The sequence below is a fragment of the Pygocentrus nattereri genome, chromosome 25, assembly GCF_015220715.1.
Source record: "Pygocentrus nattereri isolate fPygNat1 chromosome 25, fPygNat1.pri, whole genome shotgun sequence".
NCBI classification, from domain to species: Eukaryota; Metazoa; Chordata; class Actinopteri; order Characiformes; family Serrasalmidae; genus Pygocentrus; species Pygocentrus nattereri.
Genome location: NC_051235.1, coordinates 14476688 through 14502400, shown reverse-complemented (window position 1 = coordinate 14502400; position 25713 = coordinate 14476688). Strand labels below are relative to the sequence as shown.

The window sequence follows — 25713 nt, the reverse complement described above, 5'->3', positions numbered from 1 at the left end:
AAAGGAAGTAAATGATAACAGAAATGCGGATCTAGATGAACTTACAGGATGAGAGAGACACTGTACAACTAATGGCAGTTAGTTGAGTAAAAAGCATCTGAGTAAAAACTTTCTTATGTGTAAAGTATAGGTAGACAGGTAGGTAGGTAGATAGATTCAACCAGTAGCAGGAAAGGTTCACCATGTGAAGTAAGCATTTGTGTTGCTTCATTGAGGGTGAAGCAAACATTTTGAATTTGATTTGATCTGTTTGAAGCTTGATTTGATGTAAAACATCACTTTTGTTCATCTAAGTGACAATTTTGCTTTGCATTGTCTCATTTCAGGCATTTGTTTGAATCAAATGAAACTAGTTAAGTTGCTTTCTGCCACATAAATAAACTAAAAAACCTTGTTTTAGAATAAAGGGTAAATCAAAACAAGATGTATAAATGTAAATGGTAATAGTAACAGTGCAGAATGAATACGTCCTATGGCACTTCCATCACACAAAATGATACACTGGTTCTTATGGCCTTTGCTAGTGTACAGTATCTTTTTTCACTGATGTGGAGAATCCTCATGAATTCTAATGAGTGGTAGCGATTCCTTTTAAAGTCACAAGGAAAGTATGACCCTGTACACCGCGCTGATCTTTTCTGCTGCCCAACAGATCTTAGAACGTTCCCTCTCTATGGTTATATCAGTGGATATAGTGCTGTTCATTACATTCATGTTGAAATTGCTACAGCAGTTTAAACGCTTCACATGTTACATTGCGTGTCAAAGGTCTTTCTCTCGCCGTGGAAAAACAGAAAACCCATTTAGGCCAGAGGAGAAGACCAGAACAGGCCTGACAGGCAGGGGAAATAGACTTTCTTTTTTTAACCCATCTGTAGATATTGGATCATGCCAGAAAGAGGTCGTGCTGTTTAGCTCCATGACTCGAGGTCCTTTCAGCCAAAAAAAGAGAAAGAGAGAAAATGGTGATAATAGAGGGTGCTAGCAACCTTGTTTCATTTTTTTTCCATAAGAATAAAACGTGGAAGATCTCTGGCTGAGTTCATACATTTGGCATACAAATATTCATCAGCTAGAGAAGTAAATCCACCGCGCTTCAGTATTCTATGGGGATCAGAATGGCTGAAACGTGCCTCTTCATCGCTCTTTCTTTAACAAAACATACACCTCAGTGCAGTGCAAGTTGTTTTATTGAGCAGGCTGGAGAGACAGCAGACTGGCATTCTAGCAAAAAAATCTTACTTTGCTACATTTATTGCTTGCTTGGGATTTCTATTCCATTTCATTTTTTCTTCCCTCTTTCTCTCTCTTTCTGTCTCTCAAGCCATTTTTATTATAAGTCCCTTGTCAGCAAACCACGTTTTCCCATTCCTCAAGTTCATTATCATCAATAAGTCAAATACAGTCTATCCTTCAAAAGCCACATCATATGCTGCGGCTGCAGTAGCTTTTTTTCTGTGCAATGTAAACCAATTTACCTTCCTCTCTCCATTGCAGATAGTATTAAACAATGCCCTATGAGTACGCAGCTGTCTGAAAGGGGAATGATTTATTGCAGAGTGAGAAGTCTTTGCGTCGCTTTGCGAGGCTGTGCAGTGTAAAATAAGCTCATTTATATTCCATATTGCCATAGCTGCCTCACTTAATATTCCTGTCAGCCAATGCCGAGCAGTGGATTCACTCTGATTCAGACATGGTATGAAAGAAGCCTCTCCCTGGCTCTTGAGGAGTGTACTAACATTATTAAATACATTTCATCACATTATAGTAACGTGAGGAAAACAGCTCCCATATAAAGGCGCAGGTTAAGAGAGCCGCTGTTGTCTGAGGTTTGACAGTATACTAATGGTGCTTCTGTGAGAGGTGCTTTGCTCACCATTGTCCTCGGGTGCTGTCCTACTGCTGTGCTGAAAGACGGTAGCGTAAAAGCTTTAAGTCGCACTGTTTAATGCAAAGGCTTTTAAATCAGCTGAACAAACAAAAGGATTAAATTAGCACTTGCGCGACATATAATGCACTCAAAAGCCCCCTGATGCTTTCTTTCGAAACATTAATGAAATCTTTCTAAAGCTATTTTGAAGGTCTTTTACATATGCATGCTTTGAGGAATTCTATGAACATGACAAATAAGCTTGCAGAAGCTCATATGCAAGTGCTCAGTATACTTTCCATGCAGTGTGGAGTGACTAAAGAGAATTACAGTTGTTCTTAAATGTGTAATTTTGCAGCTGTGCATAATTAATATGGCATGCAGATTTGCAGGTGGAATATAGAAACAAGACATCAGAGATAAAAGACCGGTTGTTTGACTGCATATGTACTGCTTATTTAATAGTACAGTGCACTTGTCTTAGCAATCTTTTTCATCATGAGAATCTTGTAACATTATACATTTATTCCATCTATTTTTATGCATTCAGTGGTTTTAAATATTTTTGCCTCTATCTATTTACTGTAGTGTGGAAGAAGTCAGAAACCGTCTTTTTATTTATTTATGGCCAGTTAAAAGTACAAGATATTCAGCAAAAAAGGAAAATAACATGTTTAGCAAAAATTACACAAAACCATCCAACTAAGTACAATATCAAATGTTTCAGTATTTAATTTGTCCAGTCTACTTTTGTGTACTTTGCTGCCACTTTAATTCTTCCATCCTACTAGTCTAAAATCAAGTTACAGCGGTGTCCTTTTAACAAAAGGAATAAAGGTGAATCCCAAAAGAAAAAAAATCTGACAATTAATTGATATTTTTATGGTGTTTATCAGGATTTTGAAGGTCCTTTAGTCATGAAAGCAAACTCATATTATTACCTCCTACCTCTCTGCTGTATCTGATCCACTCAGACCAGCGCAACACACACTAACACACCACCACGTCAGTGTTACTGCAGTGCTCCACCACCCAAAGAGTACCTGCTCTGTGAAGGTCCATGGGGGTCATGAGCACTGAAGAACAGGATAAAAGGGGGATAGCAAAGTATGCAGAGAAACAGATGAACGACAGTCTGTAACTGTAGAACTACAAAGTGCACCTATATAGTAAGTGGAGCTGATAAAATGGACAATGAGCATAGAAACAAGGAGGAGGTCATAATGTTATGCCTGATCAGCGTACTTTACTTTTAATGTAAATCAATGGAACCAAACTTTTTTCCAAGTCATTTTGGGCTATTTCTTTTTTTGTCCATTCATCATGAAATTTACACACAACGTTAAGGGTAATAGGCATTTTCAAACCATGTCAAAAACTGAAAAACAACAAAAATGCAGCTACAAGCGATCATCATCATCATTAACCACTTAGCCAGATAGGGTAGCAGTAGCAGTTTGGAGAACAGAGAATCCCACACAACTCTGTCAACCGCAACTTCCTCCAGCCCATTCCTGAGACCCCAAGCCGTTCCCAGGCCAACTTGGAGATGTAATCCCTCCAGCGGGTCCTAGTACGATCCTGGGGTCTTGTCCCAGTAGGCCGTGCCTGGTACACCCCCACCAAGAGGCATCCAGGGGGCATCTTCATCAGATGCCCGAACCACCTCAACTGGCTCCTTTCAATGCGGAGGAGTAGCAGCTCTACTCCGAGCTCCTCCCGGAGGACTGAGCTCCTCGCTCTATCAAGCAGAGTGTAGACCACCACCCTGCGAAGAAAGCTCTTTTTCGCCGCTTGTATTTGCAATCTCATTCTTCCGTCATTACTCACAGCTCATGACCATAGGTGAAGGTCGGGATGACCAGTAAACACCACTTCACCACTACAGTTTGGTACAGTGACCGCATTACTGCTGCAGTCTGTCCCAGCCTGCGGCCGAACTCAGGATGCCTTTTTCCCATCGTTCGTGAACAAGAACCTGAGATACTTCCTCCACCTGGGGCAAATCCTTTCCCCTTACCTAGAGTGGGCATGATATCCTTTTCCGGGTTAGGACCATGGACTTGGAGGTGCTGATCCAAGTGATATGTTATATGTTAAATCCCCATGTATGCACTTTTATAACATACAGCCAGGTCTATAAATATTTGGACATTGATATAGTAATTATCATTTTAATATAAGAATGTTTGCATCCAAGCTCCATTAGGTGAACTATTCAGGAATTCCAACTATTTTCATCCATATTTTTCTTCCCCCTTTTTAGGGACTCAAAAGTAATTGGACTACACAACACTACACTCGTGATTCCAGTCAAACCTACGTTGTCATCCTCTGTTAGTCTGTTGTTTTTGTTGTAATCATTATGTTAGACAATAGAATTAAATGAGATTTAATACAGACATAATGCACCTTTAATTTCAGTTTAGTAATCCGTGTCCTGCTCACAAAAACAATAACATTTATGCAAGTTTCAAAACTCCAAGTCACGGTGTACAGTCTGGTAAACAAAACTTTAATGATAAAAAAACTTTATACTATGTAACCCTACAGCCACAGATGGTCATCACACTTCAACATGTGTTCTTTACTTAGCAATACTGTATATTCAACACTCAGCATTGTTTTGTATTTAATACTGTATACTAAAACACACAGCCAACTTTATCTACAAGCACAAATCCTTAATACCAAAAAATTAATTTTACCTGCAAATACGCAGTATTGCTTCCAACAGTACTGTATTACATTAGATTAAACTTTTAAAAATGAAAATACACTTTTAAGAAACATAAAGACCCTAGATTGAGACATAAAGGACTAAAAGTATTTGGATAAAATAAAATCAGCATATGGCATGTAACAAAATCTTGTTAGGCTTTGGTAATTGTTTGGCTATTAGTATTATAATTATTAGTTATTTATGTACTTATTTATTTAGTTGGTTGGTTAGTTAGTTTAGTTAGTTAGTTAGTTAGGTAGGTAGGTATCCATCAAAGAAGAATCATTAAACAACCCAAATCCTAATAATAATCTGAATAAACAAGTACAGAGTCATTCCCATTTTCCAGTAACCTATCTGTCCCCCAGCAACATGAGCCCAGTGGTCTGACATAAACAAAAATTATGTGCAAATAAACATGACAAAAATTCAAGTGGGCTTTGGTCTTTTTGTTGAAGGTTCTCCAAGCTCTGAAGCAGCAGATGTTTCTCCTCCCACTACAACAAAATGAAAGGAAAGAACACTTGAAAGTTACTCAAAGCAGTGACTCAGTTAATGAATAAATATACAGATGTTTTGGGCCTTTTTGCCTGCCATTTTTTAGTTGATATTAGATCAAAAGTCATACCACACAGTTCCCCTACACAATGAACTGAGATATAACTGAGCTGCAGCACTGATGATCAGAAGTTCTCCTTTTTAACTAATTAAACAACATTACAGAAAGAAGCCATATATATAAACCATACACTTATCTGTTTTATCATTTCTTATTGTAAACAATTATAAGCAACAGCGGAAGGTACTGTCTACAGAAAATAAAAAATAAAAAAAAAGAAAATTTACTTTCAGGTGGTTCAGTCTTGCTTGACTTCCTTTTTGCATAAATCATGCGTTTAATCTTCTCCAGCAATTCTATGACTTGCATTTCATTTGTCCTGACCTTATTGTTAAGAACATGATATCTGTCCTTGCACTGTTCCACCAACCATTTGAGTTCTTCTTTTACTCCCTCTACATGTTCTTCAATAGTCTTCTTCCCCAACCAATCTCCTCTGGAAAACAAGACCATGGTGTGGTCCCAAACATCTGAACCCAAAAGCTCTAAATGCTCCTGCACAGCTATCTTGTGTCTTTTCACAAATGGGGCGCCTAAAGGATAAACCAGTAGAAATGCATGGGGTCCGTCTCCAAGCATCTCAACACTTCTTTTGAGTTCCTGCTTAAGTTCATCAGATGTGTCCTCTGCAGGAACCCAGTTCCAGCTTGGTGTGTCCACCACAGTGACTTGAGTACCTGCAATTTTGTTAGTTTCCATGACACATGCTTCTGTTTGGGCCCCAATGCCGAACACCTCCTTGTTCAGAATGGTGTTTCCAGATGAACTCTTCCCTGCCCACCGTCCTCCCAGCAATACTATCTTCACATGATCAGCTTCTGTTAAAGAAAAGAAATGGCTGAATTGATGGGAAACACATGAGTTTTTAAACATAAGCATGTAGTAGTTATTAAAATGGAAGTTGTGTTTTTTGCTTCAGGTCTGTATTTCAGGACAATATATGAAAAACTTAATTAGAGTGTATCTGCAAGTGCACTGCATTCTTAAAAAATGGTTCATTATAGGTTCTTTAGTAAAAGGAATTGTTTTATTTAGAACCATGGGTTCTAAATTAAGGAACATATGCAAGAATTTTATTCTTGGAATTCAGCTCAGCCTTTAATACAATCACCCCAGGACAGCTACACAACAAACTACTGCAACTCAGCATGCCAAGCCCCACCTGCCAGTGGATCACCAACTTCCTCACTGGCAGAGAGCAGCAGGTGAGGTTGGGAAAGTTCACCTCAAACACCCAGCTCATCAGTACAGGTGCTCCATAGGGTTGTATCCTCTCACCATTGCTCTTCTCTCTGTACACGTATGACTGTACCTCCACGGATCTCTCAGTTAAAATCTTGAACTATGCAGATGACACTACAGTCATTGGTCTCATCCAAGATGGTGATGAGTCTGCTTAAAAATGGGTGGTTGGTCAGGTGGTCATTTGGAGCAGCCACAATAACCTGGTGCTGAACACAGCAAAAACAGTGGAGATGACCGTGGACTTCAGGAAGAGCCCTCCAGCCATGCCAGTGCTCACCATCCTGGACAGAACTGTGGTGGCAGTGGAGTCCTGCAAGTTCCTGGGCACAACAATTACCAGGGATCTGAAGTGGGACAGCAACATCGGCTCCATCATCAAGAGAGCCTAGCAGAAGATGTACTTCCTGCTTCAGCTGAGGTTCAACCTGCCCCAGGAGCTGATGGTGCGGTTCTACACAGCCATCATAGAGTCTGTCACCACCATGTCCATCACAGTGTGGGGCAGCTCAGCTACCAAGCATGACCTCCTCAGACTGCAGCGCATCGTCAGGTCTGCAGTGAGGACAATTGGGGTTGAGTTGCCTACACTGCTGGAACTGCATGCCTCTAGAACCAGGAAGCGTGCAGAGAGGATCTCCACAGAGCTCTCTCGCCCCGGACACCACCTGTTCCAGCTCCTTCCCTCAGGCCGGCACTTCAGCCAGATGAGGATCAGAACATCCAGGCTACAAAGGAGCTTCTTCCCACAAGCCATCACTCACTTGAACAGTTAAAATATCACACAAAACAATTCCAGCTTCAAACTGCACTTCTACCTATACTCGTATATAGTATCAAGTTCAACTCCATCCTCTGGAACTGCCGCTCAAACCAGTGTTTGTTCTAGCATCTTACTTACCTGCCATATTACCCCACCTGTCTGACTGTCACCTCTTTGATCCCTTCCTCTTTGAACCCTTTCTCTGCAACTGTACACCCTTTGACTGCTGCTGCATCCAGCATTTTAACTTTAGACTCATACTTTGCACAATGTAAGGTTTACAGGTATGACTGTGTGTGTCTGTCTGAGTGAGTGAGGTAGGAATGCAGGTTTTATTTTATTTTATTTTGTTATATTTTGTATTTATTTTATCTTATTCCCTATATGTGAATGTCTGTCTGATGCTGTGCACTGTGAGCTCCTGTAACCAAAACCAAATTCCTTCTATGTGTAAGCATATCCGGCCAATAAAGCTTGATTCTGATTCTGATTCTGATTATATAGAACCATTTTATGTTAAACAATTCCTTGCATGGTGAGGTGATTCTTGATTGATGGAGAATGTGTCATAGATTGTTCTGTACAGAACCATTTTGAAAATAGTTCTTTATAGCACCAAGTGTTCTTCTATTGTTATAAGCTTGACATTGTAACAATAACAGAGCCCTTTTCAGAGCTATATAGAAATCTTATTAAAAACATAGGACAATCTGCAGAACATTCTCCATCAATCTGAAGAACTATTTCACCTTGCAAAGACCCCTTTAAACACCTTTTTTTAAGAGTTTGTGTGAACCATATAACCCTGCTTTTTTAAACTGTACATATACACTCACTCAGCGCTTTATTATGAACACCTGTACACCTACTCATTCATGCAGGTATCTAATCAGCCAATCATGTAGCAACAGTGAAGTGCATACAATCATACAGATGCATACCAGTTTGCAATGACCGTACCTTTGGTCTAAAACAAGGACTGCTTAACATTATTATCCCTTACATCTAAAGCCATTATTGTAAATGAAATGATTACCGATCACAATTTCGATGCTCTATGCCTCACAGAAACATGGATTGGACCCGATGAATACCTTAGTCTAAATGAAGCCACTCCCACAGGCTACAGCTATGCGCTCAGCCCTCGTTTAAGCGGCCGGGGTGGAGGTATAGCAACCATTCATACTAAAACTTTAAGCGTAAGCCAGAAAGTAGAATATACATTCTCTTCTTTTGACGTTCTTTTACTTAATATACTTGATCAAGGAACAAATAAAAATACATTTTTATTAATTACAATTTACAGGCCGCCCGGGCCATATTCTCAGTTCTTACAGGAATTCTCAGAGTTTCTATCAAGCTTAATAACATCTTCAAGTGAAATAATAATTGTCGGCGATTTTAATATCCACACTGACAATCTTCACAACGCACTAAGTAAGACATTTATATCCATCATAGACTCCATAGGTTTCACCCAAATTATAAAAGGGCCCACACACCACCTCAACCACACTCTAGACTTAATACTGACCTTTGGTGTAGACATAGATAACTTAGCTGTTCTCCCCCAGAGCACAGCAGTCTCAGAGCATTACTTAATCTCATACGAAATTCAGTTTAGTGGTAATGTGCGTTCATCACGTTATTATGTCAAGCGGACTATAACTTCCTCCACAGCTGGCAGCTTTATCAGAAACCTTCCTCAACTATCAGCTTCTGTCAGCTGTCCATCTAACCCTACCGAGTTAGATATTATGACCAAGTCCTTAGAGGATACTTTTCGATCTACTCTACATAGTGTGGTTCCATTAAAAAATAAAATAGTACGGCAGAAACACCTCGCCCCTTGGTATAATGATCATACTCTTTAAAACAGACTGCAAGACAACTAGAGCAAAAATGGCATCTGACTAAATTAGAAGTGTTCCAGTCCGCCTGGAAGGAGAGCCTTATAGTCTATAGAAGAGCTCTTACTGCAGCACGATCAGCCTATCTCTCCTCTCTCATAGAAAACAATAAGAATAATCCTAGACAACTATTTAGCACAATTTTTTAAATAACAGAATAGAACAGTTACTGAACCCCAGATGCCATTAGCCTATAGCAGCAATGATTTTATGAATTTCTTTAGTGATAAAATTGAAAGAATTAGGCAGAAAGTTCAGAACGCACAGTTAAACTCTACAAACCTGCTGCCTTATAATGCTAGTCTAGATCCTCAGAATATTATAATCACTTCAGAGAGGCTGGAATTGTTTACATTACTTCAAGAAAATGAACTAGTTAAAATGGTCTCTTCCGCAAAATAATCTACCTGTATTTTAGATCCGATTTCTACAGGTTTACTCAAGGAAATTTTACCAGAAATAACCAAGCCTATTCTGTCAATAATAAACTCCTCTCTTAGTCTTGGATATATCCCAAAAACTTTTAAACTTGCAGTAATTAGAAAACTAACCTTGATCCCTGTGATTTATCAAATTATAGACCTGTCTTGAATCTCCCCTATATGTCTAAGATCTTGGAAAAAGCGGTAGCAAAACAATTAAGCTCTTATTTGCATAGGAATCATCTACATGAAAAATTTCAGTCTGGTTTTAGGCCACATCACAGTACAGAAACTTTGTAAAAAAAATTGTAAATGATCTTTTATTATTCTCTGACAAATGAAATGTGTCTCTGCTAGTTCTTCTTTATCTTAGTGCAGCATTTGACACAATAGACCACGCTATCTTACTAGATAGACTGGAAAACCTTGCAGGGATAAGAGGAATAGCTCTTTCCTGGTTCAGATCCTACCGCACCGATCGCTATCAGTTCATTAATGTAAAGGGTGAATCATCTGTCCTCGCAAAAGTAAAGTATGGTGTTCCACAAGGCTCTGTTTTAGGGCCTATATTATTCAAAATTTATATGTTACCATTGGGCACCATTATCTGTGAACACAGTATAAATTTCCACTGCTACGCTGATGACACTCAGTTATACATATCGAGTGAACCGGATGATAAAATCAAACTTGGCAAGATTGAGGACCGTGAAAAAGACATAAAAGACTGGATGTTGAGTAATCTTCTCTTACTTAACTTGGATAAAAAAGGTCCTGCTTCTTGGTCCAAAAGCAGCTAGAAACAAACTGTCTGACTTAACACTTAAACTTAACAATTTCTCAGTTGCATCAAACTCATCTGTTAAAAATCTTGGTGTTGTGATAGACCTTGTTCTGTCCTTCAACGCACATATAACTAATGTCACTAGAACAGCCTTCCTGCATCTCTGCAATATTTCTAAATTAAGAAATGCATTATCTCTACAGGATGCAGAAAAAATAGTTCATGCTTTTATTATTTTAAGGCTAGATTACTGTAATGCCCTGCTGTCTGGATGTCCTAGCAAAATTATTAACAAGCTTCACAAGCTTCAGCTAGTCCAGAACGCTGCAGCCAGAGTCCTCACAAGAACCAGAAAAGTTTGACCATATTAACCAGTTTTATCAACCCTGCACTGGTTACCAGTTAAATTTCGTCTGGAATAATCTTCCTGTTAATGTTCAGGACTCAGACACAGCCTCAGTTTTTAAGTCTAGGCTAAAAACTTACTTGTATAGTCAAACCTTTGGTAATCAGTCTTCCCTGTCAGATCTAGACCTGCCGGAGTTTCTGCTGCTCTGTTATACTGTAATCTGTGGTCAGCTTTACAGAACTGACTCTGTGTTTTCTTCTATTCTTTGCCGAGTTGATCAGCTGCCCATCCTGTGCATCTGATGCTGTTGGCCCTTCTGCCCTGATCGGTTGCCACTGCTCACCAGCCATTGGCTTGACCACTGCTGTTGCTGCTGCTGCATTATCATAAGCTAATCAAATTAACCACTGCTTTCTTTTTTTCCCACTTTGTTCTATAACACTTCATAGTAACAATGTTTACTATCCGGTGTCGACCAGAGGAGGAGGGGTTCCCCTTCTGAGTCTTGGTTCCTCTCAAGGTTTCTTCCTCTTTTAGGGAGTTTTTCCTTGCCACTGTTGCCAGTGGCTTGCTCATGGGGGCTTGGACCCGGATTTTTCTTTTCTTTCTTTCTGTAATACGTATTGATCTGTAAAGCTGCTTTGTGACAACACCTGTTGTAAAAAGTGCCATATAAATAATCTTCGCTTGCTTGCATATCAACCATCGGAATTGGGATAAAATGTGATCTCAGTGCTTCTGACCATTGATTTTGGCATGACTGAAAAAAACATGACTGAAATGCCTTGAGAGAAGTCATCAGAGAATGACCAGATTGGTTGGAGCTGACAGAAAGGCTGCTCAGTGGCCACTCTGTACAATCATAGTGAGCAGAAAAGCATCTCAGAACACACAACACCTCAAACCTTGAGGCAGACGAAGATCACAGCAGCATGAATCCATGGACCCAAACTGCCTGTGTCAACAGTCCAGGCTGGTGGAGGTGGTGTAATGTTTTTTTTTTTTTGCTTTTTTCATAGCATACCAATCAGTCATCACTTGAATGACACAGCTTATTTGAGTATTGCTGCTGACTATAGGCATCCCTTCATGGCCACGATTTACCCCTTTTTAAATAATAAGCCCTGCCTTTAAATGGGCCTGGACCAAACCAATGTTAAAAGACACTAATTGCAGTGAACTAAGTGAAGGTACGTGAATCAAAGGTTGTAGAATAAAATCACTCTCACAGGTCTTTACATGACCATTTACTATTCTTATTTTCACCAGAAGATGCTATTTTGCTACCTTTTTCCCTTTCTGTCTTTACAGGTTCACTGTTCTCTTTTGTCTCATGCTTGTTGGAGGCACCAATTTTTAGGGCCCCTTTTGAAACTTGCACCTCATGAGAGCACAGTTAGTGGGGCTGCATCCAGCTTGCTCATAAGATGCAGTCTTGGTAAATCCAATGTTAATTTCAGTCAATTTCATTAATCCAGTCCTGAGTGTCTTTGCATTTCATCTAAAATCATTGGCCATTTATCAGAAACACCTATCACATAGTTTCACTATGTGACAGCTAATTGTTTTGTTAAAATATCATTTATTTCAGGTTCACATTGCCATGGGAACATTATTTTGAACACTATAAAAATAAATTAAATAAATTGTACAACATCCTCTCAACTGATGCTTATGTACCCGCTTGTCACGGTCATAGCAGAGGACACTACAAGGCAAGGCAAATATATTTATATAGCACCTTTCATACACTGCAGTCACAGGAATGGATCTCACCATATAATCTTTTTGGCCCAACTTTCAGGCTCAACTTTTAAGTTAAACATATTCATGTTACTTTTAATTTTTCTTTTGTTTTACGTGTCACATGAAAGGACAAAAATGGACTCTTTTGATTGGGTACATCACAGTTATTGTTTATTAAGAAATAAGAGATAAAATGTTTAGCTTAACAGACGATATATGTACTTCGAATCTTTTTCTTCCTAGTTTAATTGGATCTTGGCTAATTTAAAGGGTTTTCATACATACGCCTGTTTAGTTATGTTTTGTTTCACAGCAGATGGCATTTCATTGGACACAATTTTATAGCGTCTAATTGACAGTAGTGTCTAATGACCCTTTTAGTTATCGTCACTGTTAGGATTAATCATTATATCTCCAAAACTCTACAAGAGGAGGAAAAATGGAAGTCAACAAAGATTTTATTCCAAGTAATTTTAGATTTCTATTTTAGATTTCATTTCTACTGGTCCATTCATCATGAAGTGTGGACTTTGGCCCAATTGCTGAAACATATTTTACAAATTAAAGTCTTGGGGGAAAACATATGTTCCATATAAACCAATTTAAAGTTTCAAAGAACATTTTGTTTTCATTTTACTTAGTTTGGACCATTGTGGACATCATATAAATCACATGTTTATTAGTAGGTCTTAGAAGATCAAATCGCATTTTGGAACTATTTTAAGCAATTTTACATATACAATAGGCACTGATGAGTTTTATTGCCACACAAGAAACTAGAGTGTTTCTGCTAAATGTTCCTTCATAAATTGTTGGCTTTTGCTGCCTGTTTGTAATGTTAGCCTTGAACCAGAAATACTTTTGTATTTGGCCAGTTATCACAATTAAGTCACAAAGACACAGTCAAACCTAAGGTGTTAAGCTTAACATTGTTAAATAAGATTATCTCCACTGATAAAAAAAAGCTGATGAAATGTACTAACTCACTTATAAATACTGGCTTAATCACATACAAGCTTTTAATACGCTCTGTCTCATGCCTGTGCATGTAGTCATGCCTGCACATTTGTGGGTGTGCGTGACAGTGGAAAACTTACAACACACCTTACATTTAGCCTTACCTTCACTATCTAGCCCATAGCAATAACTACATAATCTTTTCACTCGTGTTGTATATTCTGCATCTGTAGACCTATACTGGGAGTTGACTGAGTACCACCGTGTAAGTCTTCATACAGACTGCCCAGCGGATCTTTGCATAATGAGACCTGAGTCAAATGCCTCGTCACCTTGAAATGGATGAGTGGAATCAAAGGCTGAAACTAAATCCTGCTTTGCTATATTTCTTACACTAAGCTGAAGCCATAATTAAGTTGAAATTAATTTTCACTAAACCATTCCTTTGATTATTCAGAGGAGTTTTTTAAGTGTATAAAAACACACTCACCTGTAGCAGCTGCCATATGTTCTGACCAACCTCAGAGTCCTTCCACAAAAAAATAATGCTTTAATAAACACCACACACTTGATTTTGGGCAGAATATGATGTTCTGATGTTTTAATGTACTGTATGTTGCAAATACACTGTGGAGCAGCGAAAAGTAAGAAAGTGAAAGCAAGAAAGTTTCCAAATACGGAAGTTTAAGGCATGCCCAGACAGGTATTTCTAATGCTACTTGAGCTGAGTAGGTACTCAAGCCAGAGTCTGAGCACATATGCCAGAGTTTACAGTCCCCTGCAAAATTAATGGCACCCCTGGTAAAGATGATTAAAAAGGGTTATAGGAAATTCATCTTTTGGTGAATTAGTTTGATCTCAGACTGAAAAAAGTCAATTTTTTTATTTAAGTAAATTTCTTCATCAGTCTCAAGCAGAGTGTTGGGGGTTTAGGCCAAAAATTCAGGCCTGAACAAACTTCTACTCCACGCTGCTCTGCTAAAACACAGCAGATACTTTGTGGGTGGTTTCTAGAAAGGTGGGGAACCCAATGGACCAAACCAACACAGCATCATGAATGGTGAGGGTTCTGAAGGAATACTGAATTGGGCTGATCATTATTTTTATCGGTGAAAATATTTCGCTGAATTGCACATGAGCAAGCTACAGAAATTCAAAGGAGTATTGATAGTCAATACAGTCTTGTGAAGATTTTTGTTTTTGTTTGACATGTGGGTATATCAGTATTTGATCATCAGCTAAACAGTATGTACAGATAAATGTTCTGTAATAGAACAAAAAACAAAGGAGATTTGACTTTGAAATAATTTATTTAAGGATAAATTAACGACGATGTTTCTTTCTGTGCCCTGCGATGGACTAGAGACTTGTCCAAGGTGTATCCTGCCCAATGACCAGCACCCTCTGCCACCCAGAAGGAAAAGAAGATGTCTGTCTGTCTGTCTGTCTGTCTGTCTTTTTTCTGCTGGAAAAAGTAAGTGCACACCTGATCAGTATTGGCCCTTTTGACAGAAATGACTTTAAGTAAGACAAGTTCATTAATATAGCACCCTTTATATATTGCTGTCATTTAAAGTCTTCCAGTTTCTGCCATTTACTGGGAGAAATAATTTCAAGTGTGCAATGTTTGAGGAGCTTCTTGCATGTAGAGCCTGTTTCAAATGTCCCCAAAGCTTTGCAATGGGATTCAGATCTGGGCTTGACTAGGCCATTCCATATCCGTCAATTTCTTCCTAGACATTCCTAGAGTCTAGTTTTGCTGAAACCCCTATTAAGTCTAGGATGGCACTGGTTGCAAAGTGGGATTGTTTGTGGCAAGAATGGGACATTAAACAAAGGCTGCGGTAAAGAGAGATGAGCTCAAAAAAGGTAGCCCACAAAAGTCACAACATGCCTGTTATGCAAAGCAGTGTTTTACAGCAGCACAATGTAACAAAAAGGATCCTCCAATAAAAGCCTTGTTAAAAAAGCTGATAGGGCCAAATGAGTCTGTTATCAACATTATAGTTCAGTGCTAACTCCAGAAATGCTTTATAAGAGTAGCAGACTGCACAATTGTAGCCATTACAGAGCACATAAAAAATCCACATAATCATTAGCTGCAGCCTTAAACAAAGTCATAGTGAAGGTCATCTACAAAAACATATTTATTTTTCTACTGGGCAGAATTCCATCCCTGTGCTAACAGAAATAAAAGTTTTATTGTGACAACAGTATGTCTGACTGTGTGTGTGTGTCACTACTGAATGTAATAATCAGCAATTTGCTATATGTTTTAATCTTTGACAAACTTTATTTACAAACACAGAAACCTTAATCGTGAAATGTGAACTGAACTTGAACAAACAGTAGCACTTCCAGAACTACTCTTTTACCTTAGGCAGATTCATAAAAGTACAGTTATCAGGTCATTTAAAAAAAAATATATCAACGCACACCTAGAAAACCTCTATTAACACAAAGTCAAGTTGACTTTAGTCTTTTTGTTGAAGGTTCTCCATGTTCACAAGCAGCAGAGGGTTCTCCAGCAACTGCAAAAAAAAATAAAAGATCATCCAAAGTCTTTGAAAGCAGTTTTGCCTGTTGGTCTAACCCACACTAGTTTCAGTAGGGAATAAATTAGTTGAAGTTCAGCTCTACGCTCAAGGTCAAAATCAAGGCCACAGCTTTAAAGCCTGCAGTGTCTGTACAGTTTTTGCAATGTGGTCTATTTTGTTGTTTTGCTTGACAGTTCAACAGGCTGCAGCACTGACATCAAAAATCTATGATCTAAATTAAAACCTGAAGCCTTGGGAGAAATGTTAATCACAAAGCTCTATCATAAACCACCCTATACCTTAACTGGAATGTAGTTCTTTTTTATGTTTATGTTACATAACAATACTATGGGTTTAGGTAACTCTAATACCTCATATGAAACTTCTAGATTTCTTAATTAAAAATATTTGCAATAATGTTTTGAACTCTTGTTATTTTTGTAAGCTATTAAACTTAAATGCTATATTAAGCATCAGCAAAGCATCCATGAACAAAAAAGGACAGAAGCACTGCTCAAAAACAACTAAATTAGCTTATCTGTCCAAGACTTCTAACCTGTTGTACCAGGTAAGCAGAACTAATAGTGCGAGCAGGAAGAAAGAAGTGAAAAGGCCTCTACATGTGCACGTTGTGGTGTAGACCTGGGGTTCCCAGTGCGTAGCCCACAATGGTTTTCACAGTTTGGCTGTCTGGCAATGTGCTGATGATGCCATGACATACACATACAGACTCACCAACCAATCATGAAATACTAAATCACCTATTTTGTAGATGACTCTATGTTAATAGGCATAAAAAAACAAACATGCCTCATTTTGTATTGGCCTCATTTTATAAAAGAGTGTGGATAAAACAGCAGATATTTCCCAAATTGATAGATATTAGATAATTTGCTGTAAATGTTACTCTCCTAGTGATTCTCTCCTGGATGTGAGGCTCCTTTTGACAGATGTACTGCAGATCTTTCTTGTGTTCTTAGATGTTGTTTTTGTCATCGTATTTTGATTGTTATGCTTTTTTTGCTGTCAGTGTATTCATTTTTTACTTCTTTACTTGCATTAGCCTTCAGTTGAGAGCAGCCAGGAGCAATCTAAATGCACTCACAAGGCCGAGCAGAGACGTTATGTGTAGATATAAACTGAGCCTTAAATAAAAATGACTTTCATGATGACACTAACTAAATTAATGATAATAATAATTATATAGAACTTCAGCAATTAGACTACTTAGTACCCCGCTTACTGACACATTGTTACAGCTTGACACGGCCTGGTACTCGTCCCTGGGCCAGTGGTTGTCAGCCTCTGTTGTCGACCACCCCACTGTTTCTGCTCTCTAAAACATTATACAGCTTTTATGTGGCGATGCCTTAAATGGTTTTCTGAGTAATAAATTGGTCATTAATTCAACATTGGAAAGTTATTCATGGGCTCATTTGCACATAAAGCAAACATGGATTTAGGTTCGCAGGGGCTTTAAATGTACACTGTTTAATTTTGTCCAGTGTTCACGGTCTAATGCAGAGCTGGGAGATGTAAGTTTCAGTATGATTATTTTCAGTGTGATTATTAGAAGACTTACAATACATCCTTACAGAAACAAGTGCAACCTTTTAAAGAAAATTGAACCACTAACCAAACCATCCATCTTGTGACCCATTTTCCCCCAGCAGAAGTAATTTAGTAACTTTCTTCTATCCACTTCAGACCTGTGCTGTGCTATCTTGTTAAACATCAGCACAAACGACAGCAAAGAAAAAGGTATTGTCTCCAGAGGACATACGTGGGCCCATATACTTACTTTCAGGTGGTTCAGTCTTGCTCCACTTTCTTTTCTTTTGTATCATCCGTTTAATCTTCTCCAGTAGTTCAATGACTTGCATTTCATTACTTCTGACCTTATTGTTAAGAACATGATATCTGTCCTTGCACTGTTCCACCAACCATTTAAGATCTTCTTTTACTCCCTCTACATGTTCTTCAATAGTCTTCTTCCCCAACCAATCTCCTCTAGAAAACAAGACCATGGTGTGGTCCCAAACATCTGAACCCAAAAGCTCTAAATGCTCCTGCACAGCTATCTTGTGCCTTTTCACAAATGGGGCGCCTAAAGGATAAACCAGTAGAAATGCATGGGGTCCGTCTCCAAGCATCTCAACACTTCTTTTGAGTTCCTGCTTAAGTTCATCAGATGTGTCCTCTGCAGGAACCCAGTTCCAGCTTGGTGTGTCCACCACAGTGACTTGAGTACCTGCAATTTTGTTAGTTTCCATGACACATGCTTCTGTTTGGGCCCCAATGCCGAACACCTCCTTGTTCAGAATAGTGTTTCCAGATGAACTCTTCCCTGCCCACCGTCCTCCCAGCAATACTATCTTCACATGAAATGTTTCTGAAAAAGAAGAGAAATGGTTATAGTTAGGAAACATATGCATTGAAATATTAATTCTAGTCCACAACATAAATGATTGCACAGCGACACAAATTTTGTTTTGGTTGAAGTGCAGTTTGCAGGTTTGGACTACACTTTCAATATAATGGTTGTAATAAGTGAAAAGACTATATGTCTGAATGATGGGAGAGAACTCTGAGATCTTGGCATTGAAGTTCTGGGCAGTTTCTGCTTTAAACTAGAAAGCTAGACATCAAAATGCTGTATATTATCTCACATGCCTTGAAGATATATGAAATGTATTTTTTTTCAAAGTAACTAGCAGAACCATCCACATACCATAACTATATGGTATACTTTATTATTTCATTTTATAAACAAAACATGAAATTAAACTAAGCTGACCTACTAACAGCCTTGTAACTAAAAGCTAACAGGCAAATTGGCCTCCTTCAAACATTCAGTAACAGACTTTATTCATACAAAGTAAAAATGTTAACTGCATATCAATTCGGCCATCCATTGTGCTAATTAAATAAAGAATGTCTTAACTGCATTAAACATTGTTGTATGTGACAAACCCATGTCTGCATCTCAGTTTCAGTGAACTGACTGGATTGTCCCATCCTAAAAACAACAATATGCCTAAGCATAATATAGTGGGGGAGCTACCCAGTAATTTTTTGATACTATGATGTCTTTGCATCATTATTGAATGCAATTGTGTTGCCAGTGTCTCAATGTTCCTGCTACCTTGGATTTTTTTGCCCCTACTAGGTTTTTAATCCCTTGATCTCATCCAAGTACTTTAATGTTGAGAATACATCGATATCCATCCAGTCCAATCTTTATATCTTCATACATAGTGCAGTCACTCAATATAAGGGGGATATACAAGGCTGAGAATTAATTCAGTAAAATCACTTTTATGTTGTATTCTGGGCCCTGTTCATAAAGCATTCTGAGGAGTGCTGATCTGGGATCAGATTTATCTCTTATTAATATGACTTTATTGACAGGAACAGATCCTGGATCAGCACTTCTATTCTGAGGAGCTTTATTCGTAGAAGCCCTGGACTGATATGTTCATGCTGTTCGGCCTCCTTTTTCAAAGATGCATAAAATATCTCACTTTTTAAAAAATAGTAAGAGTTTATGTAATAAGTAATTATTAAAATTTCAAAGCATGTCCTTCATTCCCCAGTACATACAGTCTATATTTGGAAATTAAGCTGCAAAAACAGGCTGTTAACATGATGTAACAAAATCCAATACATTTACATGCACTATATCTTCCTATTTAGCCTGCAGCATGTTTGGCTGAGCTCATTCACACTGAAGTTGTAAGGAGTGTTTCAGCCCAGATTGCTTTTTGGACAAGGCATAATACAGGGCAGCCAATAAGAACAGAGCTCATTTAAATATATGTTAAAATGTTAAAAGTCTAGAAACAAAAACAGCCTGTTTAGAACTGTAAACACCTAGTAGGAATAAGCAATTACTAGACACTAGGCATCTTTCCTGCTAATACTGTGTCAGGCTTCTAACACAGTTATTTTCAGTTCCTGAGTGTTTCAGGGCCTTCTCAAGGAAATGGTCAGGTAAATGACTTTACCAATCAAAAACATTACACTGTTACTATATCAATAATTGATAGTAAAAAATGAATCATGTTTGTTTGTTTTCTTGATTGTTATGCATGTTCCAGGTAATTATCCTGCTGCAAGATAAAGAGATTCCACTTTTTAAAGAACTAGTTGAATTCAACACATTGAATCAGCAGTCACATCATCTGAATAGACAAATCTCACATTTTGCACTTCATCCCTACAGACGCGGTTTAATTTAAAACACAATATTCTGGAAAAGGACCTAAAAGGCTAAAATTTAATCACTGTTTAATTACAAAAAATCTCACTAGTGTCAATAATGTCAATTATTACATTAGTTATAGTGAATGTCTTGCCTTGGACAAAAGTTTTTTTGGACTGTATAGAATCTTTTGGATTTTATTAAAAAGTTCTTCAGACATGTACATCTCGCTCAGAACAAGCAATCAAATCGATAATTTAAAGAATTATCCATTGAAAGCTTCAGGGGGTTCTCAACTATTTTAACAACATGGACTGAGCCAAAACAGCAGTTTTGACACTAGAGATGAACAGCGTTGGAAATTGAATGATTTTATGTAGCCAAATAATTTTCATTCTCATCATGAATGTTTTTTTCTGGGTTTGCAGTACAAATAAATAATTATGAGATCAGTTTCTTCATTTGTGACTTCTTCATATATGCTGATGAAAGATGATACAACGACATGAAGTCCAATATGTTTAGCATTACATAAACACATATTTTAGGAGTGTTTTAATAGCAAGAATTAAGCCTTACATGAAAACAATGTTGACATAATATACATTATTTTATATTATCTAATCCTATAATCCTGCTGACTGTCCCACTGTTGCACCCTGGTATTAAATTATCCACAGCCAAAGGAGGAAAGTAACAAATAATATTCACTCTCTTTACAGTACTTCAGTAAATTTATCCCTATGGTGGTATTTTTTGAATAAAATGTAATCACTTTTACTTGGGTTTATTTCTAATAAAGCACTTTTATTTCACTACCTAAATGTTATAGAGTGAAAATAACAGAAGCTCAGCTAATAAACTCATTAGAAAGCCTGGTTAAATTAAAAAGATTCCATTGTGAAAACCAGTCAAAACAGAGCAGCAGCCAAAAACACTTGATGATTTCAGAGAAGTTTAGTGGAGAAAGAAAGAGGATAACCACATGAGGACAAAACTTTATTCTATTGGTCATGTTCATTCTGTTTCAAATGAGTGGAGGAAAGTGGGGGCAGTCATGAGGTTAGGGATCCAGCCTTGTGACCGGAAGGTCGCCGATTCAATCCCCAGAGCCGACAGCACATGACTGAGGTGTCCTTGAGCAAGACACCTAACCCCCAACTGCTCCCCGGGCACTGCGGATTGGGCTACCCACCACTCTGGGCAAGTACACTAGGGTGTATATGGTGTTTCACTTCACAGATGGGTTAAATGTGGAGGTGAAATTTCCCCATTGTGGGACTAATAAGGGTCTCTTAATCTTAAACATACATGCTAAGATCTCCACTTGTCACAGCTCAACCTCCACCACAGGGAGCACACTAACAAGTTCTGTGTCATTTTTATTGTTTTCTTCTTACTCTGTGACATTGTGACTTTTTAATTTAAAATCAGTTGCGAATGTTTGATTGCAAGTGTTTAGTAGCTTGACACTTTAGTTAACATGTGTTAAACCTAAACAGTTAAACAGTTTACCTGTTCAGACTTTGTCACAGTTATGAAGATATGCAGCGTATAAGGCTGTGATATGGGAAACATAGCCTAATACAGGTTCCTCATAAATTCCACTAAATAATTCCTTTGCATTTAGACTAGTTTTTCACTTTCTGTGTTTTTAAGACTTATTGGAATAAACAGTAATCTGTTTAGACTGTAGGTGGCTGGTGGGAGCTGATTTAGGGATAGATATACTGATTTCTGTGAAATCCTTTTGTTGTCCATGCTGTACTTGGACAAAACAGATATTGCCTCACATGAGATATGAGCCAAAACATCCATGCATCACTCACAAGAGTTTAAAAAGTGGTTAGCTGTAATATTCAGATCATCATTCGACTTGATTGTAGAGAAAAACTTAAAGTTTCTGTATCTGGAGTGGAACTTACTTAAAAATTCATTAGCAAAGATACATTTGCCCCTTAATCTCATCTTGCAGATGATACTATATTATCAGAGACTTTCTGTTCTGTGAGTTCATTACAGAACAGTCTCTGCTCTCAGTCTACACAGAAACGTGTAAATGAGCACTAGCTGAACATGCTGTGATTAGCCTCAAGTCTCAGAAACTTTTTCCCCATACCAGCCCTATAGTTGGGACTCTCTTAGGATTTAGGTTCTTCTATGGGGTCATTAATTTTACAGCTGTAAGAAAAAACAGGAGAAAGTCATCAGAAAATAAGTGAAAACTGGTGTTCAAAAAATTATTAAAAGATTTAGACAAAATGGGATGATAACCATGCAACACCAAGTAGACCACCAAAACAGTCACCCTCAGATAAACAGTACGTAAAGCTTTCATCTTTAAGAGAGAGGAGAAAATCTCCACAGGTGTTTCTTCCACTGTGGGAGGACAATAACACAATGGGTCAGAATGTGTAGCTGTCAAGGAGTTGTAACAGAGAAAAATGACAAAAAAGAAGATAATGTGCACTAGAACACCAAACTGAAGATCTGAGATTTAGAGTAAGGTTTTATGGCAGGGGTGCTTTGAAAAACAAAAACTAAGATAATCTTATATTGTATTTAGTCATTGAGGCCTCATTTAGAACAGTGGAGGTATGCTAGTCAGTTGCAAGTCTTTATTTGGGGCAGTCCAACACTCAAAGCCCATACAAGTATGGGTCAAACACAGGCAGGCAATATACAGTGGTGCTTGAAAGTTTGTGAACCCTTTATAATTGTCTATATTTCTGCATAAATATGACCTAAAATGTCCTCAGATTTTCACACGTCCTAAAAGTAGATAAAGAGAACCCAGTTAAACAAATGACACAAAAATATTATACTTGGTAATTTGTTTATTGAGGAAAATGATCCAATATTACATATGTGTGAGTGGCAAAAGTATGTGAACCTGTAGGATTAGCAGTTAATTTCAAGGTGAAATAAGGTGTCAGGTGTTTTCAATCAATAGGATGACAATCAGGTGTGAGTGGGCACCCTGTTTTATTTAAAGAACAGGGATCTTTCAAAGTCTGCTCTTCATAACACGTGTTTATGGAAGTGTATCATGGCCTGAACAAAGGAGATTTCTGAGGACCTCAGAAAGAGTTGTTGATGCTCATCAGGCTGGAAAAGGTTACAAAACCATCTCTAAAGAGTTTGGACTGCACCGATCCACGGTCAGACAGATTGTGTACAAATGGAGGAAATTCAAGACCATTGTTTCCCTCCCCAGGAGTGGTCGACCAACAAAGATCACTCCAAGAGCAAGGCGTGTAATAGTCGGCAAGGTCACAAAGGACCCCAGGTAACTTCTAAGCAACAGAAGGCCTCTCTCACATTTGCTAATGTTAATGTTCATGAGTCCACCATCAGGAGAACACTGAACAGCAATGGTGTCCAAGGCAGGGTTGCAAAGAGAAAGCCACTGCTCTCCAAAAAGAACATTGCTGCTCATCTGCAGTTTGCTAAAGATCACGTGGACAAGCTAGAAGGCTATTGGAAGAATGTTTCATGGACGGATGAGACCAAAATAGAACTTTTTGGTTTAAATGAAAAGCGTTATGTTTGGAGAAAGGAATACACTGCATTCCTGCATAAGAACCTTATCCCACCTGTGAAACATGGTGGTGGTAGTATCATGGTTTGGGCCTGTTTTGCTGTATCTGGGTCAGGACGGCTTGCCATCATTGATGGAACAATGAATTCTGAATCACATCAGAGAATTTTAAAGGAAAATGTCAGGACATCTGTCCATGGACTGAATCTCAAGAGAAGGTAGGCCATGCAACAAGACAACGACCCTAAGCCCACAAGTCGTTCTACCAAAGAATGGTTAAAGAAGAATGCAGTTAATGTTTTGAAATGGCCAAGTCCTGACCTTAATCCCATCGAAATGTTGTGGAAGGACCTGAAGCGAGCAGTCAATGTGAGGAAACCCACCAACATCCCAGAGTTGAAGTTGTTCTGTACAGAGGAATTGGCTAAAATTTCTCCAAGCAGGACTGATCAACAGTTTAGTTGCAGTTATTGCTGCACAGGGGGGTCACACCAGATACTGAAAGCAAAGGTTCACATACTTTTGTCACTCACAAATATGTAATATTGGATCATTTTCCTTAATAAACAAATGTCCAAGTATAATATTTTTGGGTCATTTGTTTAACTGTGTTCTCTTTATCTACTTTTAGGACTTGTTCCTAAAGGGTTCACAAACTTTCAAGCACCACTGTAAGAGGTAGATCCATAGTCAAAAACCAGAAAGACCCACCATGGGTCAAAACAAGGGGAAAACAAAGTAACATGGCTAGGAACTCAGGGACAAACACAAAGACTTTGCAAAAGCTAAACCAAACAAAAGATTGAAAGAGAGTAATGAGTCGTGGAACCATATGGTGGTGTGAGTGGGCAGAGCCAGGGACAGCCCAACTGTAGTCTCCAAAGAGGGGGAGACTAAGACAATATGACATCTGTATAAACAGTTAAATATGTTTTCTGTTTTTCTTCTGACATTCAATGAAAAATTAATTACACCACATACTTCCCTGCATGTGCCTGAAAAGCTCAACCTCCATCAACCTTGAGCTTTTTTTCTTTTCCACTAAAGAATGCAATTGAACCTGAAGCCTGTTTGTGTTGTGTTACAACACAAGCAAAGAATTTAATCTTTTATTTAACTACTCCTTTAACTGCTCATTCCATCTTAATAAAATACATCTGAAAAGCGAGAAGAGCAAGATACTATTAAAAATACTCACCTGTAGCAGCTGCCATGTCCTCTCCAATTTTTTTTAGACTAATTAGACTGCAGTACCTCCCAGAAGATCCCTAGACAAGGCTTGTACATCTAAAAAACGTGTTCTGTTTAATTTAAACAGATAATATTTTACCATGTGCATTATGTCCACACTTAATCTTGGAAAGAAACTTGAACCCTTAAAGTTGCATACACAGTATCTAGCACTGGGTGAGGAATCAGAAAAGGGAAGTGAAACAAAGAAGCTTATCAAATCAGGAACCAAGATCATGGCACGTTGTGCTGAGTCACTGCGACTTTACAGCAGTGTGCCATTTAGTGTCAGTGATGTGAAGCAAAAGGAATGGCTGTGCTTGAGAAATTATAGTTATATGAAGTAGGAAGCACTTCTGCCACAATATCCAAAAGCCAGTTTGAAGCAGTTCCCTGAATGAGGCCTTGCATCTCTTTTACTGGAGGATAGAAGCAGTTGACCCTGGCTTTGGACAGTGTTTATTCTCTAAATACATTTCTCATGTTGGTAAAGTGCATCAGTAAAGTGTTTCTAGTCATCTTTATCACTTTTCTAATTAAGGTTATTGGCTCTATAGTCATGTAGCAAATTTGCTTGGTGAATTGATACAATTTGTCATTGAATTACTAGAGGGTCTAGTTGGGGGTGAGCTATAACAAGCACACCATGAATCTCCCTAAAGGCAAACTTTCTCCAAATAATAATGGTCTTTAACCCGTTAAATGGCCAGGGCCCAGTGGTGGGCCCAAAGTTTTATTACACACTTCTATAATGTAAGAATAGCTCAACCATGTTGCAATGTAGTCTCTGTAGTTACAGAATAAGATGTAGCATATG

The 25713-nt window shown here is 38.3% G+C and overlaps 1 protein-coding gene across 2 annotated transcripts; it reads right to left on the bottom strand.

Annotated features, from left to right (window-relative positions):
• Positions 1-4266: 4266 nt before the first annotated feature.
• Positions 4267-25054, bottom strand: LOC108424901 (GTPase IMAP family member 4-like). 2 transcript variants are annotated; one of them, XM_017693218.2, is made up of 5 exons: positions 24865-25054; positions 17723-18313; positions 13875-14849; positions 5439-6029; positions 4267-5089 (listed from the first exon to the last, which is right to left on the bottom strand). In XM_017693218.2, exons 3-5 carry the CDS (start codon positions 13888-13890, stop codon positions 5022-5024), a joined length of 675 nt encoding a protein of 224 aa, XP_017548707.1. In that variant the 5' UTR covers positions 13891-14849; positions 17723-18313; positions 24865-25054; the 3' UTR covers positions 4267-5021. The 2 variants fall into 2 exon arrangements, with proteins under 2 accessions (XP_017548707.1, XP_017548706.1); XM_017693217.1 differs by lacking the exons at positions 4267-5089; positions 5439-6029; positions 13875-14849 and adding an exon at positions 15658-15915.
• Between the last annotated feature and the right edge of the window lie 659 nt (positions 25055-25713).

What these genes read in the sequence shown, in the direction of transcription:
- LOC108424901 (XM_017693218.2), bottom strand. An exon ending in CAAGACTGAACCACCTGAAA is followed by an intron (nt 5,090 to 5,438) that starts GTAAATTTTCTT and finishes ATTTTGTTGTAG; the next exon opens with TGGGAGGAGAAACATCTGCT.